Source organism: Periplaneta americana, chromosome 14, assembly GCF_040183065.1.
Source record: "Periplaneta americana isolate PAMFEO1 chromosome 14, P.americana_PAMFEO1_priV1, whole genome shotgun sequence".
NCBI classification, from domain to species: Eukaryota; Metazoa; Arthropoda; class Insecta; order Blattodea; family Blattidae; genus Periplaneta; species Periplaneta americana.
The window spans coordinates 88,470,891-88,491,239 of record NC_091130.1 but is presented as its reverse complement, the minus strand read 5'-3'; the positions used below and the strand labels follow the sequence as shown (position 1 = coordinate 88,491,239).

Genomic DNA, 20,349 nt, shown 5'->3' with positions numbered 1-20,349 from the left:
CGTAAAGGCTGTACCACTACTGATGCTAGTTTTACATTAAAAGAATAATTTCAAAGAGGAAAGAATACCATTTACCCACATATATTTTAGTTCTAGATTATCAGAAAGCCTATGATAGGGTCAATAGAGAAAAATTATTTGCAATATTAGAAAAATGGAATGTTAATAAAGAATTAGTAAATGCCATTAAATCCCTGAATGAAGAAACATACGTAGCCATCCAAATTGGAGATACACCTACAGAAAAATTTAACTTAGGACTGCAACAGGGTTTTGGACTGTCCCCTTTGCTCTTTAATGTATATCTGGACCAGATCGTCAAATTATGGAAATCCACTAGTCCAAAAGGGATATTAATAGCCCCTAAAAACAACTTTGTACAATTTTATATGCAATCATATTTTAATTTCAGACACAGAGAATGACCTACAAAGATCCTCTAAGATTTTAATTGACTTAGATTAATTGTATAATATGAAGATATCAACAAGCAAGACTAAATCCATGGTGTTTCAAGGCAAGCAGATCAGAAGAGTAAAGAATGTTATAAGTGATAAAATCAAAGAACAAGTCAGAATATTTGGGGACCTATATAACAGATTTTAAAAATGAAGAAATCCAAGAATCACTAGCCAAATATAATAAGACATATGGAATCTTAAAAAGAAATTTTAGAAAACAGATGAGCTGATATATCCTTTTAAGGCTTTACAATGTAGGTAGTAAACCAGTATTACTACATGGAAGTGAAGGTTGCACTCTTACAAGAAATGAAGAAAGATATCTAAAAGCAGCACAGATGAGACTGCTCCACTCGTTATTGGGAGTATCAAGACGAGATTGACTCAGATATTGATTATATTAGAACTCAACTTGCAGAGGCAAACATTCTAGAGGATATTAAGAACAATCGCACCAAATGGAGAAGCTATATAGATAGAATGCTGGAAGATAGTCTCCAAAAATGGCTATAAAATATACACCACATGGAACAGTGAGATGGCCCAGAAAGAGATGGGCAGATCAAGTAATGTAGCTTGCTGCAGTTTCGGAATGGGGAAACAAGTACCCAGTCCTTGAAGGGAGGAGGAGGAGGAGGAAGAAGTGACATGTTTTTGAGGGGATTAACATTTTGGTGTGTCGTGTTGAGTCTAGGCCCATCTAGGTGCGCCATAAGTAGAAAAAGATTGAGGAACACTGTGTTAGTGTATGAAAAGGATTTTGATCCTACTGTTGGATTTAAGCAAAGCAGTGGTCAATCAGAAGATGTAGATAACGAAAAATGGCAAATATATCAGCCTACAAAGAATTCATATCTACGGCATGTTACATAGAGTTTAATACGAAAACACCTGGTCATGATTTGGAAACTTTTCCACTTAGGCCTTAAAAATCTGAAATCTATAGCTCTGTTAGCCATACAGAGGTCGCTACAAATTTATAATAATCAACCCCTCATTTCTCATGAAAAACAAGAACTGAAAAGACTACAGTGGACTATAGTGGACTTTATGTTGTCAGAAACAGCTGGATACATTAAGAAGATTGATTGATTGTAAAAAACTTAAAATTCTTTTCTTTTTTGATTATTGTTCGAGCACTTTTTTCAATTGTCGAATACTTTAAGTTAGTTTATTTGTAATTCTTAGTCTAATATTTAAAGATATAGTCAACTCTGGATATAGTGAACTCGGTTATAGTGAACCTAAATCGTTGGTCCCAACACGCATACAGTTTATTTGTAATTTTTAGTCTAATATTTAAAGATATAGTCAACTCTGGATATAGTGAACTCGGTTATAGTGAACCTAAATCGTTGGTCCCAACATGCATATACTGTATTATAAAGTACATTAATATTTCCGTTTATAGTGAACCCTCACTCAGTTATAGTGAACCTAAAACTAGAACTTCTCCAAGAAAATGTAATTTTAAAATGGACAAAATGGTAATTTAGGAAACCCTTCTTCCTATAAACTTCCAAGAATATGTTCAGCTTCCTGGACAGCTTGAAACATGTTAAAGAGAATAGTGTACGCAGTGAGGGAGAAAAGAAGGATTAGTTCTGACTTCTTTAAAAGAGGTTATTCGAAGAATAGGAAGAGAAAATGTTTTCTTTTATAAAAGGGTGTAGAGTGGTGACCAAAGGTTAAATACAAGAAGGATTACAGTATAATGGTCCTCAACCCTCCCTCCCACATCTTTGTAAAAGTGAACCCAAGGAAATTCCGAGGCCAAGTACACAGTAGGCATACCTCTAGTGGGAAGAGGTGCGAAATTGGTCAGTGCGTACTACCTACATGGTCAGATTAGATTCAAGTTTCGAACTGTGAACATCTGAATGTCGAAGCATAAAGTGTTTAAGTTGGAAGATAAAGTGAACATTATTACTGATATTGAATGTGGTCTGTCCTAAGTGGACATTAATATTATATGTATAGCAAAATTAATAGTATAAAAACACACACTTCAGTTTTAGTGAACTTTGGATATAGTGAACTTTGGATATAGTGAACTAAATATCCTGGTCCGCAGAGGCTCACTATAACCGAAGTTGACTATTAATTTGATTTGTATTATTACCTTTTATTTTTATCAAAATTTCTGAATACTTGTACCTATATATTATATGGAATTGTATTCTTTATTATTTTATGTTTTGTTTTTGTAGGCAGCCTACAACGGTAGGAAATGTTCAATAAATGATTGTGATGCAATGGCATTTGTTTCATGCTCATTTCACGCCTCAGATCTACTGTATATAATTTCAGATAAGAATGACTTTGAGGTTAACAAAATGTATCATGGCAGCATAATACATTTCACATCAAGTGTTTGTTTACCTCTGCATCAGTCTTATACGGAATTCAAAATAAGTACTACATTTCGAGACTAAGTACACTTTGACAATCGCTGTTACTTATGCTATGCTCATTGAAGAAAGCTTTACCATTTCTGGAACAAAAAAAAAAAAAAAAAAAAGACAAATGATGGGAAAATGACAATAATGGGAAAGATACGAAGTTCCACTGCAAACATAAAAATATACAGTTTTTACATGATTATGTATTGTGACATTTTAGAATTACCTGAGAATTTCCCATTACACGTAGTACATATTAAAACAACTTTCATGAAGTCTCTTACCTCTAAATGATATAGAACTTGAGAGGGTGAAGTTCCAAAGAACAGACTCTCTACACTAACAGGTGCAAATGTAGATGTGCTCTGAGTGCCTTGCTCAATAACAGCTGCTCCATTTGCGCCAATTCTTGCGTGGTTTTGAAAAAGGTTCTGAAGGCATTCCACAGTGTAAGTATCTGGTGGGATGAGCTTGAGCAGCATTCGAGCTCCATCTCGCAAAGGAGGATATTGTAATTTACAACCTAAGTCTGCCAGCTGGAAGAAAAACTGTGCACAATGTGGCCGTTGTGACATGAGCTGTAAAAAAGAAAAAAAAAAAGTAAAAATGTAGTCAGAGAAGTCCTTGTTTTATATATTTCAATTGATTCCAAAGAGAGATACTTACCACCCCTGGCAAACTGTTTTCTGCTTCAATATTCGGTCCATCATAAGGATGCTGTGGTGAACTTGTTGAACTATCCGAACTGCTATCTGGAGAACTTGGCATATTGGAGTTCACTTGACAGAGCTTCGCAGATAGCAACTGTTAACAATATAAAAAGGAATTATTGGGTTGATGCAAAAGTTCGTAGTGTTTTTTCACTGTGACAGAAGTTTTTGAGATGAACAGAAGATAGAAATTATAGTGATAGATTTATTGATATTAGTTCACGAAAGTACAAACTTAATCATTAAAAAAAATATATCTATATACAAAAGTAGTTATACATAATAAATATACAATTTCCTAAACTAATTAATTTATCGCAAATCTCAGTAATTAATTGTTCAAACTTGCACTTACGTCTAGTTTTAGTGCATGTTTAAACCAATCGTGATAACTATTAAAACTTTAAAACTTATTTATCTGCTCCTTTTCACAATTTTCTACCATGTACATTTTTAAATTAATTTTTCTTCTTTTCTTTTTTTTACTTTAAACATCTAAATTTATTCTATAACTTTCATATTTATGTTTAATTATACTGTAGGTTCACTTATGCCTATTAACTAATTCTTCCATGTCATCATACTGCATCCAGGTTAGCAGTTGTTGACATATAGCCAGCACACTGCAATAGCTGAATCAGTATTTCTCAGTGAGTACAGTAGGTCAGTCTAATTTCTTGAAACATGCTTGTCAGCAAGTTATTTGTTTATTTATACATCTTGCATCATACATGTAAACATACTTGACATATTAATTACGTAAATCAATATCAATCACAGTTACAACATTCTTTTCCATGCTCACATTTTCGTTTAATACTATTCTACTTTTTATTAAATTTATTTTATGTGTAATCTTATTGAAATTTAAAATCTTGAAACATACAAATTAATTTGATGTAAGACAGAAATTAATCAGTAATATATTCTCCTACATTATCTATGACTCTCTGCCAATGTTGAGGTAGTTCTTTGATTCCGCACCTGAAGAAATCTGTTGCATTGAGTTGAAGTTGTCAAGCCAAATCTGTAAAGCAACTTCGTTAACAAAGGAATTTCCTTCAAGATTGTTAGATATAGAACAGAAAGGATGGAAATCTCAGGGAGCAAGATCGGGAGAATATGGGGAACGTGGAAACACCTCCCAACCAAGCTCCTGGATAGCTGCTTTCGTCATATTAGTGGAGTGCAGGCTTGCATCATCATGTTGCAGCAGCACTTCATGCAGCTTTCCGGTCGTTTTTCTTTAATTGCAGCTGCAAGGCATTTGAGTTGTTGGAAATAAATGTCAGCAGTTAAGATTACATTCCATGAAGCAATTCGTAGTATATGACGTCTTCTTTATCCCATCAGATGCATAACATAATCTTCTCTGGATGGACAGTAATTTTTGTATGGGGTATTGCTTTTTTGTTAGGGCTCAGCCATTTCTTTCTTTTTCTTTATTTTGACATAAAGCAGCAGGAAGATAGACGTAAACATTAAATGCTTTCTCTCCTACGAAGAGATGGCGGATTGGCCAGGTATGACATTACTAGTATCGTATTACTGTGGAGTGGACAATTACCATGTCTCTTTCAAAACAGTTAAATAATCCACACAAACGGAAATTCCAAGAAGAGGAAAGAACAGTTCTTTTGGAGTTTAGAAGGAGAAAACATCACATGTCTCATATGTTCCAAAATACTTACATGGATTTTTAGAGCAAATGTGCAGAGACATTACATACTGTGTCATAAAGAGCATTTTAAAGTTACAGGTAAGACAGTAGTTAGTAGTATTTCCGCCTTTGGGTCTTCGGATGTTGCAATGGCTAAATGGCATTAAGCTTTTGAGCCAATAATTATAATTATAATAATATAGAACACATATGAAATGCCATAACAAGGTCTCTCAAACTATTACAGTAGAAAATTTACAATTTGTAGATACTATGTAATTGTATATTCATTCTCATTTTAGGGCCTGATCATGCAGAGCAATTACACGATTTGAAGGAAGCAAATTCACATAAATCAATAAGTAAAAGTGTCAACGATTCGAACAGCAAAGATAAAGCAACTTTTATTCAGTTACAATGTTGCTTGGGAAATAGCCAAGTCAATAAAACCTTATTCAGAAGGAACATTTGTGAAATCTTGTTTAAATGAAGTTATTAATATAATGTATCCCGAAGTTAATAACTTTCAGAAAATTAAATTGTCACTATGTACAATTCAGAGGTGAATAGTGAATATTGTAAAATTAATGCCATATGTTCAATTTACAGAGTACTGCAGTTTCCGAGTTGGAAGATGAAAAATGGATCAACGATTTAGGATTTCTGACAGACATATCACAACATTTAAATAATCTAAATGTTAGTAGAAAAGTTTTCCGGGCTATGAGGCTGTGGTCTGTTGGTTGTGAGACCAAACGTTTCGTTCACTGCTGCGGTGAACATCTTCAGTGGTGTCTATTGCTGGTGCGGCTGGTTCTACTGCGTGTGCTGATTACAGTCTGCGCTGGCTGCATCGTTGTATATATAGTGCGGGAGGGGGGGGGGCTTGCTGTTGTCGCCTCGGTCCGCGCTCGAATGTGCTTCGCGGGCGGGTTTGCTGTTTTCCACGCGCTCCGCGTCCGAGCTTGTGTTGTTTAATTGTGCTACGCGGGCGGGTTTGATGTTGGTTTTCCTTAATGCCGGATACCAGGCCTTGTTAACCTTGAGGCCTTCTTCTTTTCGATTGAAATTGTTCTTATGTTTATATATTTCAATCGCCTCTCGGTGTAGCCTCGCGTAAAAATGTGGTGTGTCGCTGAGTGTATCGGTGTCTTCGAACCTAATTTTATGTTCGCCTTCCAGATAAGCATGTTCAGCTACAGCCGACTTATCTACGTAGCCAAGGCGGCAGTTTCTTCTATGTTCGGAGATCCGAGTCTTGAAGCTCCGCTGCGTTGTCCCTATGTAGACTGCTCCACATGAACACGGGATCCTGTAGACCCCCGTAGAAGATAATCTGTCGCGTTTGTCCTTGGCTGAGCGTAGGCTGTTGCGTATCTGCTTGGTGGGCAGGAAGATAGTGTCCACCTTGTGCCGGTTGAGGATCTTGCTTATCCGGTCCGTAACTTGCTTGTGATAGGGCAAGAACACCGTGCCTCTCTTCGTATGGTCTCGGCCTGACTCCGGTGTCGTCTTCTTCCTTGGTTTCAAGGCCCTTTTTAACTCTGTCTTGGCGTAGCCATTAGCGGTTAGGGCTGAATGTAGGTGGTCGATTTCTTGGTCTAAATGTTGGGGGTCAGAAACCCGTATGGCTCGGTCGAAGAGGGTTTTAATCATTGCACGCTTCTGCCGGGGATGATGATTGGAATCTTTGTGTAGATATCTATCCGTGTGTGTGGGTTTCCTGTACACCTTGTGGCCGAGGGCGCCATTTTCTTGTCTGTAAACCAGTACGTCTAAGAAGGGTAACTGGCCATCCTTCTCTGTTTCCATAGTGAATTGTATTTGTTCATGTTGACTATTGAGGTGTAATAAGAAGTCTTCGAGTGTCCGTCTTCCATGTTTCCAGATCACGAAGGTGTCGTCCACGTATCTGTACCAGCAGCTAGGCTTCAATGTTGCCGTTTCCAGTGTTGCCTCCTCAAAAGCTTCCATGTAGAAGTTAGCTATCACAGGACTTAGTGGACTCCCCATGGCCACTCCGTCGGTTTGTTCGTAAAACTTTTGTTGCCACTGGAAATATGTGGTGGTTAGGACGTGTTGGAAAAGCGTCACAATATCTTCGGAAAAGATGTTCCTGAGTAGAACCATGGTATTGCTGATTGGTACCTTGGTAAATAAAGAGACCACGTCGAAACTCACGAGGATATCTTGCGGATCGGCTACCAGTGTCTTCAATCTCTCAATGAAATGTGTGGAGTCTCTTATGTAGGAGTTGGTCTTGCCTACATGCGGTCCGAGTAAACTGGTAAGAAATTTGGACAGGGCATAGGTCGGGGAGCCGATACTGTTGACGATGGGGCGGAGCGGGACTCCCGGTTTATGAATCTTCGGTAGTCCATATATTCTCGGTGGCAGTGCCTCGGATTTTTTGATGGATCGCTTCTGATCGGCCGGTATGGATGACTGCATGATAAGAGTGTTTGTTTTTCTGAGAATCGCCGCCGTTGGGTCCCTGGAGCACACTTTGTATGTGCTTGGGTCTAGAAGCTCCTCGACCTTCTGATTGTAGTCCTTGGTGTTTAGGATCACTGTGGCGTTGCCTTTGTCTGCTGCCAACACGATGAGGCTTCTGTTGTTGTTAAGGGATCTTAAGGCCTGCCTTTCCTTGCCGGTCAGATTGGTCTTGGTTGGTTTGGCGTGCTGTAGTATCCTGGCCGTCTCTCGTCTGATTTCCTCAGTTTCGTCGTTAGGTAGTCCTCTTATCCCCGCTTCTATGTTGGAGATAATGTCTTCAATTGGCGGATGATGTGGTGTGATCGCGTAATTTCCTCCCTTGGCAAGGACTGCAATTTCCTCCGGAGACAGTTGAACTTCCGACAGGTTAACAACCGTCCTATTTGTGTCCAACTTCTGCGTAGACTTCTTCTTTGCGGGTAGGTTTAAAAACTTCTTCTTGTGTCTGTTGGTATTCTTCAGAAATTGAGATTGCATGGCGTCATACGTGATCTTGTCAATGTTATCCCAGTCTTTGTCGTGGACCGTGCTGCTAAGTTGTAGATGGAAATCGTATAATATGTTGTCATTCTTGGCTAGTTCCCTCCTGGTTTGATGTATCCGTTCTCTCACAAGGGCTTGTTCTGTGCGGTTGTAGATACGATGTGCCTGCGCTGTGTGTTGCTGTCGTTTCATTCTGATGAAACGTGGGATGGTATCCGTGTCCCGGCATCGAAGTAGAAACGTTAGCGAGCTCAGTAGTTGGGCTTTCTTCTTACGATGTACTTCACTCCAATATAAGTCGCCTCTACGGGGAGGACAAATACAAACTGGTACGACGTTTCGAAGTACATCGACACCCATTTTCGAGATTTCAAACTCATGGAAAATTAATTTCTCCTCTTTGCAAATGCCTTCACCATAGATTTGAGGAAGGTTAGAGTAGAATTGCAAATGGAGGTAAGTTGCAGATCTACAGAGTGATACTTATCTGAAGACCAAATGCAATAACGCAGATAGTGTATATATCTTTACAAATCTCCCAAAGCCAAAATATCCACGCCTTAGACTCTTTGTTGCAAATATTGCTGCTATGTTTGGTTCGACATATAGAGGGTACGGCAGAATGATTTCCCCAATTTGAATTGGCTGCCATATAAGTTTCTTGATAGTTGCGCTTGAGTGGCATATACCTTTGAGCAGCACAAGCCATGCCATTTCAGTTACCATCATGGCATGAACAAGTAAACATCATGCATTTTGTTGAGTATTTTTTTTAAATGGTGATTGTGATTGCAATGCTGTGGAAATTTCGTACCCATTTTATAGTAGGTCGACAAGAAAGAATTCCTGCTAAGAAAACCCTACTGATATGGTGAGAAATGTCAGAAAAAAGGTTCAACTTTCAAACAGAAGTCGTCCGGTAGATGTCGCAACGTTCGGGCTCCCGAGAATATCACAGCAGTGAGGCATGCTGTTACCACATCTCCACGACGTATAGCCATTAAACATGCTCTGGTATTGGGAATATCTCATCGGAGTGCCAGACGAATCTTACACTTAAACATCACGTTCCATCCCTACAAAGCTATGGTGGTTCAGGAACTTCAGTAACATGACTGGCTCAACCGCCAAGATGCTTGCGAGACCATATTGGAAAATGTTCAAGGTGACACTGTTGTGTTTAGTAATGACTAAGCTCATTTTCATTTGTCGGACTGCATCAACAAACAAATCATTCCATATTGATCCCCAGAAAACTCTCGAGAAATGCATCAGCGACCTCTCCACAGCGAGCGTATTACTATTTGGTGTGCTGTTGCACAAATCAGAATAATAGAGCCATACTTTTTTGAGGAAGAAGAACGCACAGTCACTGAGGAGTGTATAGCTTGTGAGGATAAGCATTTGGACAACATTATCTTTAAAACAAAGTAATGTCAAAATAGCAAACATTCTTCTGTAAGATGGTAAAATAAAATTCTGAATAGGATCTATGCCGCTCTTGTTATTTAAGTTTCTAATCAGGGAGATATTCTGCCATACCCTGTACATGTGGGCAATTGTTTTTTCTAAAAATGACTCCCATGAAATCAAAAACATGCTCTCACATAACAGACTAACATCTACTGGCACAATTACAGATTGCATCAGACGTACTTCCAGATTTTAATAGTTTAGTAACTAGTGTGCTGACAACTGAATAAAAGTACATATTCAGCATGATTCCAGTAGTAATTTGCGTTTATTATTTGCAGTGAGAAATGGTGATTGGGATTGGGAAAGGGTAATCTTTTCTGATGAAGTCACCTTTTGTATTAAAAAGAAAAGACCCACTCTCATATATCACTCTTATGGTACCCAATTCGATCAGAAATATGCTGCCATTCGTGCCCACAATGGTAGTGTGTGTCGTGTTGGAGGTGGATTTCTCATCATGGAGTGGGCATAATCCATCGCATTTGAGGGAAATCAAACCAGCAGAAATATCAATGGTTGCTGGAACTCTATATGGTTCTTTAAGCAAGGTTGTTATATCCTGCCGGAATTCAATTTCAGCAGGATAATCATCCAGTCCACACATTTCAATTGATCTGAGACTGGTTTGCGAGAAGACAGGGTATCGAACTGACAGACTGGCCTTGTTGCTCTCTGGACTTGAACCCTATGGAGAATATGTGGCCACAAGTAATGGAGCATATGCAGAAAAATTGGCCCAATCCCCTCCAAGACATCCTGATGATTTGAGGAAGCTCGTCCAGGATACCTGGGATGCAGTGGCTGAGAACATTCGCTATTCGAAAAGACTAATCGATTCACATCCACTCGATTGCAAGATGTGATCGAGATGGGAGGAAGATGGACTAAATATTGAATTGTGGTTTTTTTTTTTTGTTTGAATTTTCTAAGGCAGACTCCAGTAAGTTTGTTTTCTTTATGCCATGTTAGATATTTCTGTTGAGAATAAAATCTTTCTTTCTTTCTTTCTTTCTTTCCATGGGCAGCCATAATGTCATAATAAATAATGATAAAGTCATGGCATAATACATTCATGAACCTGATGTTAATTTCTAAACAATCATGAAAGAGACAGGAGCAATTATATTTTCTCTATTTTAAAAGCAAAAAAACATAAAAAGCACTAGGTTGTGTTCGAAAGCACGACTTCATAAACACCAGCCTGGAATGCTACCACTATGCTACAGTAGTAACATGGAGAACACTTCAATTATGAGTGTAGATATCAGGCCATGTGGTCGAACATGTAAAATCACCTGTCTCCAAATTGTAGCGAAAATACCCAAAGGGAACTTAGATTCTAGACAGCAATAACATTTTTTTGACAGCTGTACCTAGCTAATGTGCATAGAAAGTAATATATAAGTAAGCATAGATATTATTTAGTTATATTTCTCAGTTTATCTATTTATGTTATTAGGTTATGTGTCTAGTGACCATTATTATGAAATAGTGAAGTATGTCAGAAAAAAAAATAAGGCCAAACCATTTACAGTGATGGGAGAAACATCGCAAATTTTAATGAATATTGCCATACAGAAAGAAAACTACGTCTTAGTGTACCATCAACGAAACTACAGAATGAGCCACTACTGTACAGCAAGAAAGATATACCATATAAGGAATCAAAGTAACAGTGCGAAAAATAGTACTAGCATATTATTGTTGCCAGGAAAAAACCATAATATCCAGATTACAGAAATGCAGATGTTGATGACTTCGATTGAGAAGTAATTAAGGATATAATTTAGGATTTTTATTTGCGTCAGAAGACAGTTCCAAGTTGCAGTAAACTGCTGCTTGTATTATTAGAAAAAAAAATGTGTTTTCAGGAAGGCAACAACATTAAGGCATATTATCAAGGAAGTGGGATTGAAGTGGAGAAACCGTGAGTCTTGAAAAAAAAAACTGTTATTTGAAATGGAGAATAATGTAAATTGGAGGTGCAGATGCTTGCAGAAAATAAAACAACTGCGAAGAAAGGAAACCGATTTTATATTTAGACGAGATATGGATGGACTCGAATCTAACATTCTGTAAATGCTGGCAACACAGAAATGTAGCAGGTACGAGTTCCGTTAATGCCTCTAACAGACTCATTGTCGTCCATCTAGGTGAGTCTGATGGTTTCATTGAGGGATGTGTCCTTGTGTACAAAGCCGGCAAAACAGGCTTTTATCACAGATAAATTCTGAAAACTTCGAGAAACGGGTGATTAAAAAAGTACTTCCTACTCTAGCTGTGTCATCTGTTACAGTAATGGGCAATGCTTCTTATCTTAAATCAATAAAGCACCAACAAAGTTATCTTGCAAGATGGAAATCTTGAAGTACCTGCAACAGTATGGTATACCTTCTGACGAAAGTGTGAGAAAATTCGTCTTTTTACTTATTGAATAGATCAGTTCCAAAGAAATACAGTCGATGCAGAATATCTCTGAGTCTGGCTTACATCACAGAGAAAGGAAGACTAGATAAGGAGAAAAAAATAAACAAATGATTCTGTAATGCAGATTGTTATGCATGTATGTTAAAACTGACATCAAAGACTATTCACCACTATTTGTGTTACTTCTCTAAGACTATTCACCACTATTTGTGTTACTTCTCTATCTCCGTGTACGGAATTGAATCTGACAGTGAGAGTGAGTGGATTTTTAATTTCAGCAGTGTGAAGGATTTGTTTTCATAACGATGTCACCACACCCAGCCCTTTCTTCTGCAAGTCTTAGTCGAAATCATCATAACATTCTTTCGGCTTGGAGATATTCTGTGGCCACTGTATAACGACCTCAATTCTATCAAGTTGGCCTGAAGGAAGGTGAAGAATTATGCGAGATCAAACAATGCACCTGGAGAAATGACGTTGACAAGACTGCAGGAATCTGTGCAAGGAATTCAGAGCATCACCAAAGTTGACTGAACCGGTTACTGTCGACATGTGATAGATCTTGAAAACAAATACTGGAGAGGGATGTGAATATGGAAGATGTAAACTATCAGTTTATTATTCATATAGGAAACAATAATAACAATAAGTGACAGCAATGACAGTAATACTAATCCCAGTGACATAGAAGATGAAGATGATGATGATGATGATGATGATGGTGATGATGATGATGACGATGACGATTTCATGTATGACTTCATTCCTTTGCAGTAAGTGAATAAACATGTTTAGAACAGAGTAGTCCATCGCTGTGGAGTAACGGTTAGCATGCATGATAGTGCAACAAGCTGGCGTGTTCAAATCCAGGTTGGGACAAGTTACCTGACCGAGATATTTTCCAGGGGTTTCCCTCAACCCATTAAGAGCAAATGCTGGGTAATTTTCGGTGCTGGAACCTGGACTTATTTCGCTGGCATTATCACCATCTCATTCAGATGCTAGATAACCACAGCAGTTGATAAAGAGTCATAAAATAATCAAACAAAATAAAAAATTTCAAGAACAAAGTATATTGTAAATCCCCTCAGTCATATGTACTTCTTTTCTCTGTCATCTTATTGCACTAGGACACTATATTTATATCAACAAGTAGGCAAATTTCACATTACTTACATACTTCACACAAGACACGTACCATTTTGTCTCTAAGTGAAATTTGGGAGAGCAGTTTTCGATCATCAGCTGGATCCAGAAGTTCTCCATTGATGAAAAGATCCAATTTTACATTGGCTCCACTAGCCTTTATCCGACGTAATACTTGTCTTCGTAGGGATGCCAATGTGTCATTACTATGTGTAAAAATATCCACATCGTCTACTGCGCGACCTGGATTTGAAAACCTGACTAGGAGTGCTAAGTGTTTTCCCCTACAAGCCCTGAAATAGATTTGTCAAACTTAGAAAGAATGAACACAACATTTAAAATATATTCAATGAGTTGCTCGACTCTTCCAACCAACAAATGAATTCAAAATCAGGAACTCAACAACAAAGTGAACGAAATACTTTCTCGATTTTCAGCTTGAAGACAAGACCAACGAAATGTATTATTTCAGAATTTATGTAACAGAATTTCAAGTGTAATGTTATAATTATTCTTACCAAATTATTATTACTATTATTATTATTATTAACTATTATTATTATCATAAAAAATAAGACAAAAACACATAAGCTGTTGCTATAACCACCACCACCAATATCACTATCACAACCACTAATACCACCACCACTATTATTACTATCACTATCATTATTACTAGGGCAAGGCAATTAATGATTTTGCATCTTTTTCTTATGAAGGTTTAAACATTGCTAGCATATATGGAAATGTATGACATTAAAAACCGGGTTAAATAAAAGCAATTCGTTAGGGCATTTTTTTGCATTTTCTTAACTTTTTTACAGATATGTCATTTTTTAGCAATTTTTAGGTCATTTTGAGCATTTTTTACATTTTTCAGGAAGGCTGTGACATTATTTGTATTTGATTTGAGATTTTTATTATAATTCAGTATTTACTTTGTTAATACAATTTCTTGGAATTAAGTAGATGTTTGCTAGCTTCTACCCCTATTTTTCAAGGTATGTGCATAATGAACTTGCCCACTTCTAGGAATTTTATTCAAATTCTTAGAGCGTATGCTAGCTTGTACCCCTATTTTTCAAGGCATAATGAACTTGCCCACTTCTAGGAATTTACCCACACTCCCACAGATTCCTTTCTCCAGGTAAACTGGCATTGTTATGCTGTTAATTGAGGTGGTCAGTTGTTTCTAGTCGTCTGTGTGAACAGGTCAAGAGCAAAATGCCTAAAGTAAAGTGCTAGTGTTAAATTAAAGGCATTTGTTTCAAAATATGGAGAAAATATTTTTTCAACGGACGGTCGTATTTTATTCTGCAAGATCTGCGATGTGAGAGTGGCTGCTGAAAAAAAGTTTACGATAGAACAACACATGTCACAAGAGAAACATAAACTTGGCCTGCAGAGACTTGAAAATAAATCCAGTGTAAACTTACAGCAAATGATTCTGGGGGATACGTGTTCAACGTTCTCGCCATTTTGTGAGAAACTATGTGAAGCTTTTCTATCGGCTGATATTTCACTTCACAAACTGAATCATCCTAAGCTGCGAACTTTCTTAGAAGAGGAGACCGGAAAATTAATTCCAGATGCCAGAACATTGAGAAAAACATACATAGCTCGGTGCTATGACAAAACTTTGAAAAAAAATAAGAGAAATGATTGGAGAAAGAAATGTATTCGTATCCACTGACGAGACAACAGACTCTATGGGCCGTTATGTAGCTAATGTTATTGTTGGAGTTTTAGAAGCACACAGGCCTGGAGAACAATTTCTACTACATTGTGAGCAGCTGGGCAAAGTCAACTACTCAACGATCAGCTTAGTATTTGACCATGCATTGAGAATACTTTGGCCTGATGGGATTCGAAATTCCAATGTATTGCTTTTTATAACAGATGCAGCACCCTACATGATGAAAGCAGCTGCTTCTTTAAGTGCAATGTAACCAAAAATGGTACATGTGACGTGTTTAGCGCATGCATTACACTGGGTTGCAGAAGAAGTACGTGCAAATTTTCCTGAAGCGGTTTAATTAATTGGATGTGTGAAGAAAGTATTCTTGAAAGCCCTCTCTCGAATTTCAGCATTCAAACAGAAGCTCGAGAAATCCAATTGCCATTTTCACCTGTTTTGACTAGATGGGGAACATGGCTCCAAGCTTGCAGTTATTACTGCAAGAATTTCGATGTTGTGAAGAAAGTGGTTGATTCTTTTGATAATGGTGAGTCAGTGTCAATAAAAAAGCCGCAAGAACTGTTAGCTGATAAAGAAATTGCTGGTAAACTTTCTTACATAAATACTAATTTTGGATTCCTTCCTGATGTCATAACTGCACTGGAAAAATCCCAAGTGACATTAGTGGAACAGCTACAAATAGTGGATAAAGTGGTGAATGATTTGAGCCATGCATGTGGTAAAGTGGGTGATGCAGTGTCAATGATTATGAAAAACTGTCTAAGCAAGAACAGGGGGTACACAACATTGTGTTCAATTGGCAGAGCTTTGTCTGGTGAAAATTTTTCTCTTCCTGACTGTGAGTTAAATCCAGGAGATTGCTTGCTTTCAGTTTGTTCCAATTGTTTCTGTTGAAGTAGAGAGAGGCTTTTCCATTTATAAGTCGGTACTAGCAGACAACAGAATCATTTTTGTTTGAAAATCTCCACCAAGTTTTGATTGTTAACTGCAATTCAAAATTGTTGTAAAAGTGCACTTGAAATTAATTTTCTGCAATACAAGGTACTGTAACATGTATTTTTTTAAATTTTATGTAGTTCAGTAATCGAGTACTTAACGTAATTAAAAGTATTTTCATTTGCAATGCTTTACTTTTTATTGGTCATTTTTTTGTTTTTTTTTAGGTCATTTTTTTGTATTTTTTAGGTCATAAATGCATTTTTTATTCTGCATTTTTTTACCAATTTATAGGTCATTAAATGCCTTGCCCTAATTATTATTATCACTACCACTATCACTATTATTACTACTATCACTGTATTATTATTACTACTACTATCACTATAATTATATTATTACCACTATCATTATTATTATTACTACTAATATCACTATCATTATTATCACCACCACTATCACTATCATTATTATTACTACTATTACCATTATCTTACTACTACTACTACTACTACTACTACTACTACTACTATTTATCATCACTATAATTATCACTATCATTATTATTCCTACTACTATTATAACTATCATTATTGCTACTACTAATATCATCATTATTATTACTATTATCACTATCATTATTACTATTACCGCAATTATTATTACTATTATTGTAACTATTACTATTACTACTACTATCATCATTATTACTCTTACTACTACCAGGACGAATAGAATAGTGTACGTGCTTCCACGTTTTCTCACATTCAGTGGCAGACCTGAGAACTATTAGTGCTTCAATCGCTAAGATCCATAGTTTGTCTCTGGTCAGGTACCTCGAAAATATATTTTTTTTGCCCATTTAATGGTATAAGTTGCTAGGGGTTGTTTGTGTAGATGTCTTTAATTTGTTGTGCCTTGAATTCATCAGTGACAAAAGAATATTTTGTGGTGATCTACAAAATAATTACAGAAATTCCGTACTGATTTATTCCTACCTGTAGACTGGGATACAGTAGAAATGGTGACAGAAGTAATTTTTTCATCTCCCACAGAAAATGATTAGTGCGGGAAATGGGCCAGAGTGATTCTACGGAAAGATAGCCAGCTTTCGGTAAATAACTGTATTTGTGATGTGCATTTTTCCAAAGATACAATTAAAAAATCAGACTGTTTTGTTATAAAAAGACGGAAATACCGTGAATGCACTTGAAATTACAATCAGGAGCTGTATCTCACATTTTCCCTAATTTACCGAAACACTTACGAGGCCTGTCTAAAAAGTATCCGACCTTTAGCCAGAAAAAATATTTCAAATACCTGACGGGGTTGGGACCCTAATCCCCTTCAAAGTAGGCCCCTTGTGCTTGCACACACTTAGCCCACCGATCCTTCCACTGCCAGAAACACCTCTGGAAGTCTTCTTTTGGAATGGTGTTCAGCTCCGTCGTCGCGTTCCACATTATCTCTTCTCTACTCTCAAAACGGGATCCTTTCAGTGGTGTCTTCAATTTTGGAAACAACCAGAACTCGCAAGGAGCCAGGTCTGAAGAGTAGGGAGGTTAGCGAACGGTTGTAATTCCATGTTTGGCCAAGAAAGTGTGGATCAATTGGGATGAATGTGCGGGGGCGTTGTCGTGATGCAAGTGCCAGTTGTTCGCCGTCCACATGTCTGGTCTTTTGCGCTGAACTGCATCACAGAGTCGCCGGAGAACATCGTGATAGTACTCCTTTGTCACCGTTTGTCCTTCTGGTGCGTATTCGTGATGCACAATTCCACGGACATCAAAGAAAACAGTCAGCATCACCTTGATTTTGCTTCGCACCTACCACGCTTTCTTCGGCCTTGGAGACTCGGGATGCTTCCATTGCGACGACTGTCTTTTTGTTTCTGGGTCGTACCCGTACACCCATGACTCATCTCCAGCTATCACGGTGTTCAGAAACCCAGGATCATGTTGGCGGTGTCCAGAAGGTCCTGTGCAACGTCACGACGGAGGTCTTTTTGTTCTGGGGACAACAACTTGGGCACGAATTTCGCAGCCACTCGGTTCATGTTCAAATCATCACGCAAAATTGCATGTGCAGAATCTTTACTCACTCCAACCTCTTCGGCAATCTCCCGCATGGTCAAACGACGATCTGCCATCACCAAATTTCGCACCCTCTCAACAACAGCTGCACTCCGAGCAGTTTGGGGCCTGCCACAACGCTGCTCACTCTCCGCTCATGTGCGGCCATCTTTGAATCAGTTGAACCACTCCTTAATTTGTGTTACACCCATCGCATCTTCCCCAAACACCTGCTGAATCTTACGAATTGTTTGACTTTGAGAATCACCAAGCCTTTGACAAAATTTGATGCAGTATCTTTGCTCAATTCGTTCAGTCATCTTGCGAGAAAACTAAATCCGACAAACACTTAGAACAGCACCTTACTTGGCGACCACCAGCCAGTGACTGGCACAAGCGAATGCAGTGAAAAAATTCAAGCATGCGCATTACGGTTCCTCCTTCCACAATGCACAGTGGCGCCGCCTTAGAATCACTACTTTGCGCGGGAAAATTTAAGGTCGGATACATTTTAGACAGGCCTCATATAAAGTCAAGTAAAACATCAGAAATCGCCCATAAGGCAGAAGAATAGTGAAACCTCAGGAAAAAGAAGAAAGAAGAATGGAGATATGACGCAGAACCAATAATAACAACAGCTGATCGAATTGAAATGCAATGTCAGTCTAGCAGTAATAAAGATAGTAATGTTCAAATTCAATCTAGTTTCCATGCTGATACTTCTAAAATATTACACTCGAAAAAGCAGCTTGAAATTTGAGTAGAAAGTACACAAGAACTAAAATCAGTCTGCCCTTGGTGAAAGCCACAATTTGTTTGCTATAAAAAGAGTTGAATTGTAAAAAAAAATTCAGTACAGAGATGCTTTTTTTTTTTTTTTTTAGTAGCCTATGAAGTAAGAAATTATTATAGATACAGTGGGGTCAAAAGCCCAGAGAAATGAGGTATACTGCCGACTTTCTTTAGTGCATTTTCTGTTTAAAATAAAATCACCAAAAGAGTAGTGTATGGACATTGTTTGGGGCATGATTTGCTGCCTCTTCCCTCAGAAAAGCATTAGCAAAAACTTTGCCGAGGACTTGAGTGTCCGTATGGTGTAAATCCATATTCCTTGGGTCCTATCTCAGATTTATATAAAGATGAAATAGATGAAAAACGTTACGAAGTGTATTCGATGAGATCAAATTCAAAGAAAAAATTCACTTTAAAGTGAGATTTGTTAACTTTGGACATCTTACGATCGATGTCCAAGAGAAACAATTAGCAAAGCATTCATTAGTATTTGTGTTTGTACCATTTATGCAAGATTGCTATTAACAGTACATTAGCAGAAACACTACTCCAGGAGATATTCTCGCTAAAATTCTTATACAAGTAGTGCTACAATTAGAAGCAATTGGAATGAGAGTAGTTTGTTTCAATTATGATGACAGTCAAACAAATAGAACTGCTTGGAAATCATTAGAAATTAATGGAAAAAGATATCCAGAACAATGTTGCATTCCTAATCCGTCTAATGAAAAAAGATGATATGGACATTTTCAGATTTTGTGCACATACTGAAATGGATAAAAAATTATTTCCATGATAAAGTCGAACTGCCTTACAAGTGGAAAAATATCATTTTCAGTTTTTATAGGAGACTTTTTGAAGAAAACTTATCTGAATATGTGGGTCTTAGGGTTTGTTTCAAGTTGACAATACACCATTTAGATCTGTCGTCCTTTCAGAGAATGACTGCCAGACTTGCGCTTCAGCGAGATTGTCGCCAAAGGTCTCAAATTTTACCGTGGATAGGGTCATCGGGTTTTGATGGCAGTGAGGTCACTGAAGAATTTACATGATATTTAAACTGTATTGCCGACACATTAAATTCACTCTTTCCTGCTAAGGATCTTTATAAAGACTCTCCTGCCCATAAAATTTTAAACAATTTTCTTCAGTGTCTCAGAACTACAACCAATACATTTGCTTCTGGTATATTAATGAAATCTTTAGTAGTAACCTTACAAAGTACCTTAGAAACGAGCAAATGGCTCTGAGGCAAAATATACAAATATGTCGTAACAGAGAAAATCACTCAAGACCCTTTGGATGATCACTTCGCAATTTTGCGTTGAGTCAGTTCAGATGACTATCCTCCGACGATAGATTTTCTTCATATGCGTTTACTACAATGTATTTATGTCCCTACAAAGCAGGCTATTTAACAGCGCAGGAAACTGTGAATCGAAAAGTGATCAACTACACATGTTTGTGAACCAAATGCGAACATTACCGCGAAATGCAGAATTAGGTAATAATTCAATTAAGGAGTCTATAGAAACTTGTATAAAAGAAAAAATTGTTCTTCGTGAAGAAATACATGGTCAACACTGGGA

At 37.5% G+C, this 20,349-nt stretch overlaps 1 protein-coding gene across 6 annotated transcripts in view; it reads right to left on the bottom strand.

The window, feature by feature from the left end:
• Positions 1 to 20,349, bottom strand: part of faf (ubiquitin carboxyl-terminal hydrolase-like faf) — a 607,647-nt gene that overhangs the window by 426,635 nt on the left and 160,663 nt on the right. For all 6 annotated transcript variants that reach the window (XM_069845718.1, XM_069845714.1, XM_069845717.1 and 3 more), the window contains 3 exons: positions 13,314 to 13,554; positions 3,530 to 3,667; positions 3,148 to 3,441 (listed from right to left, as the gene is read on the bottom strand). In XM_069845718.1, coding sequence (XP_069701819.1) covers positions 3,148 to 3,441; positions 3,530 to 3,667; positions 13,314 to 13,554 — 673 coding nt within the window. The remainder of the gene's footprint in view (positions 1 to 3,147; positions 3,442 to 3,529; positions 3,668 to 13,313; positions 13,555 to 20,349) is intronic.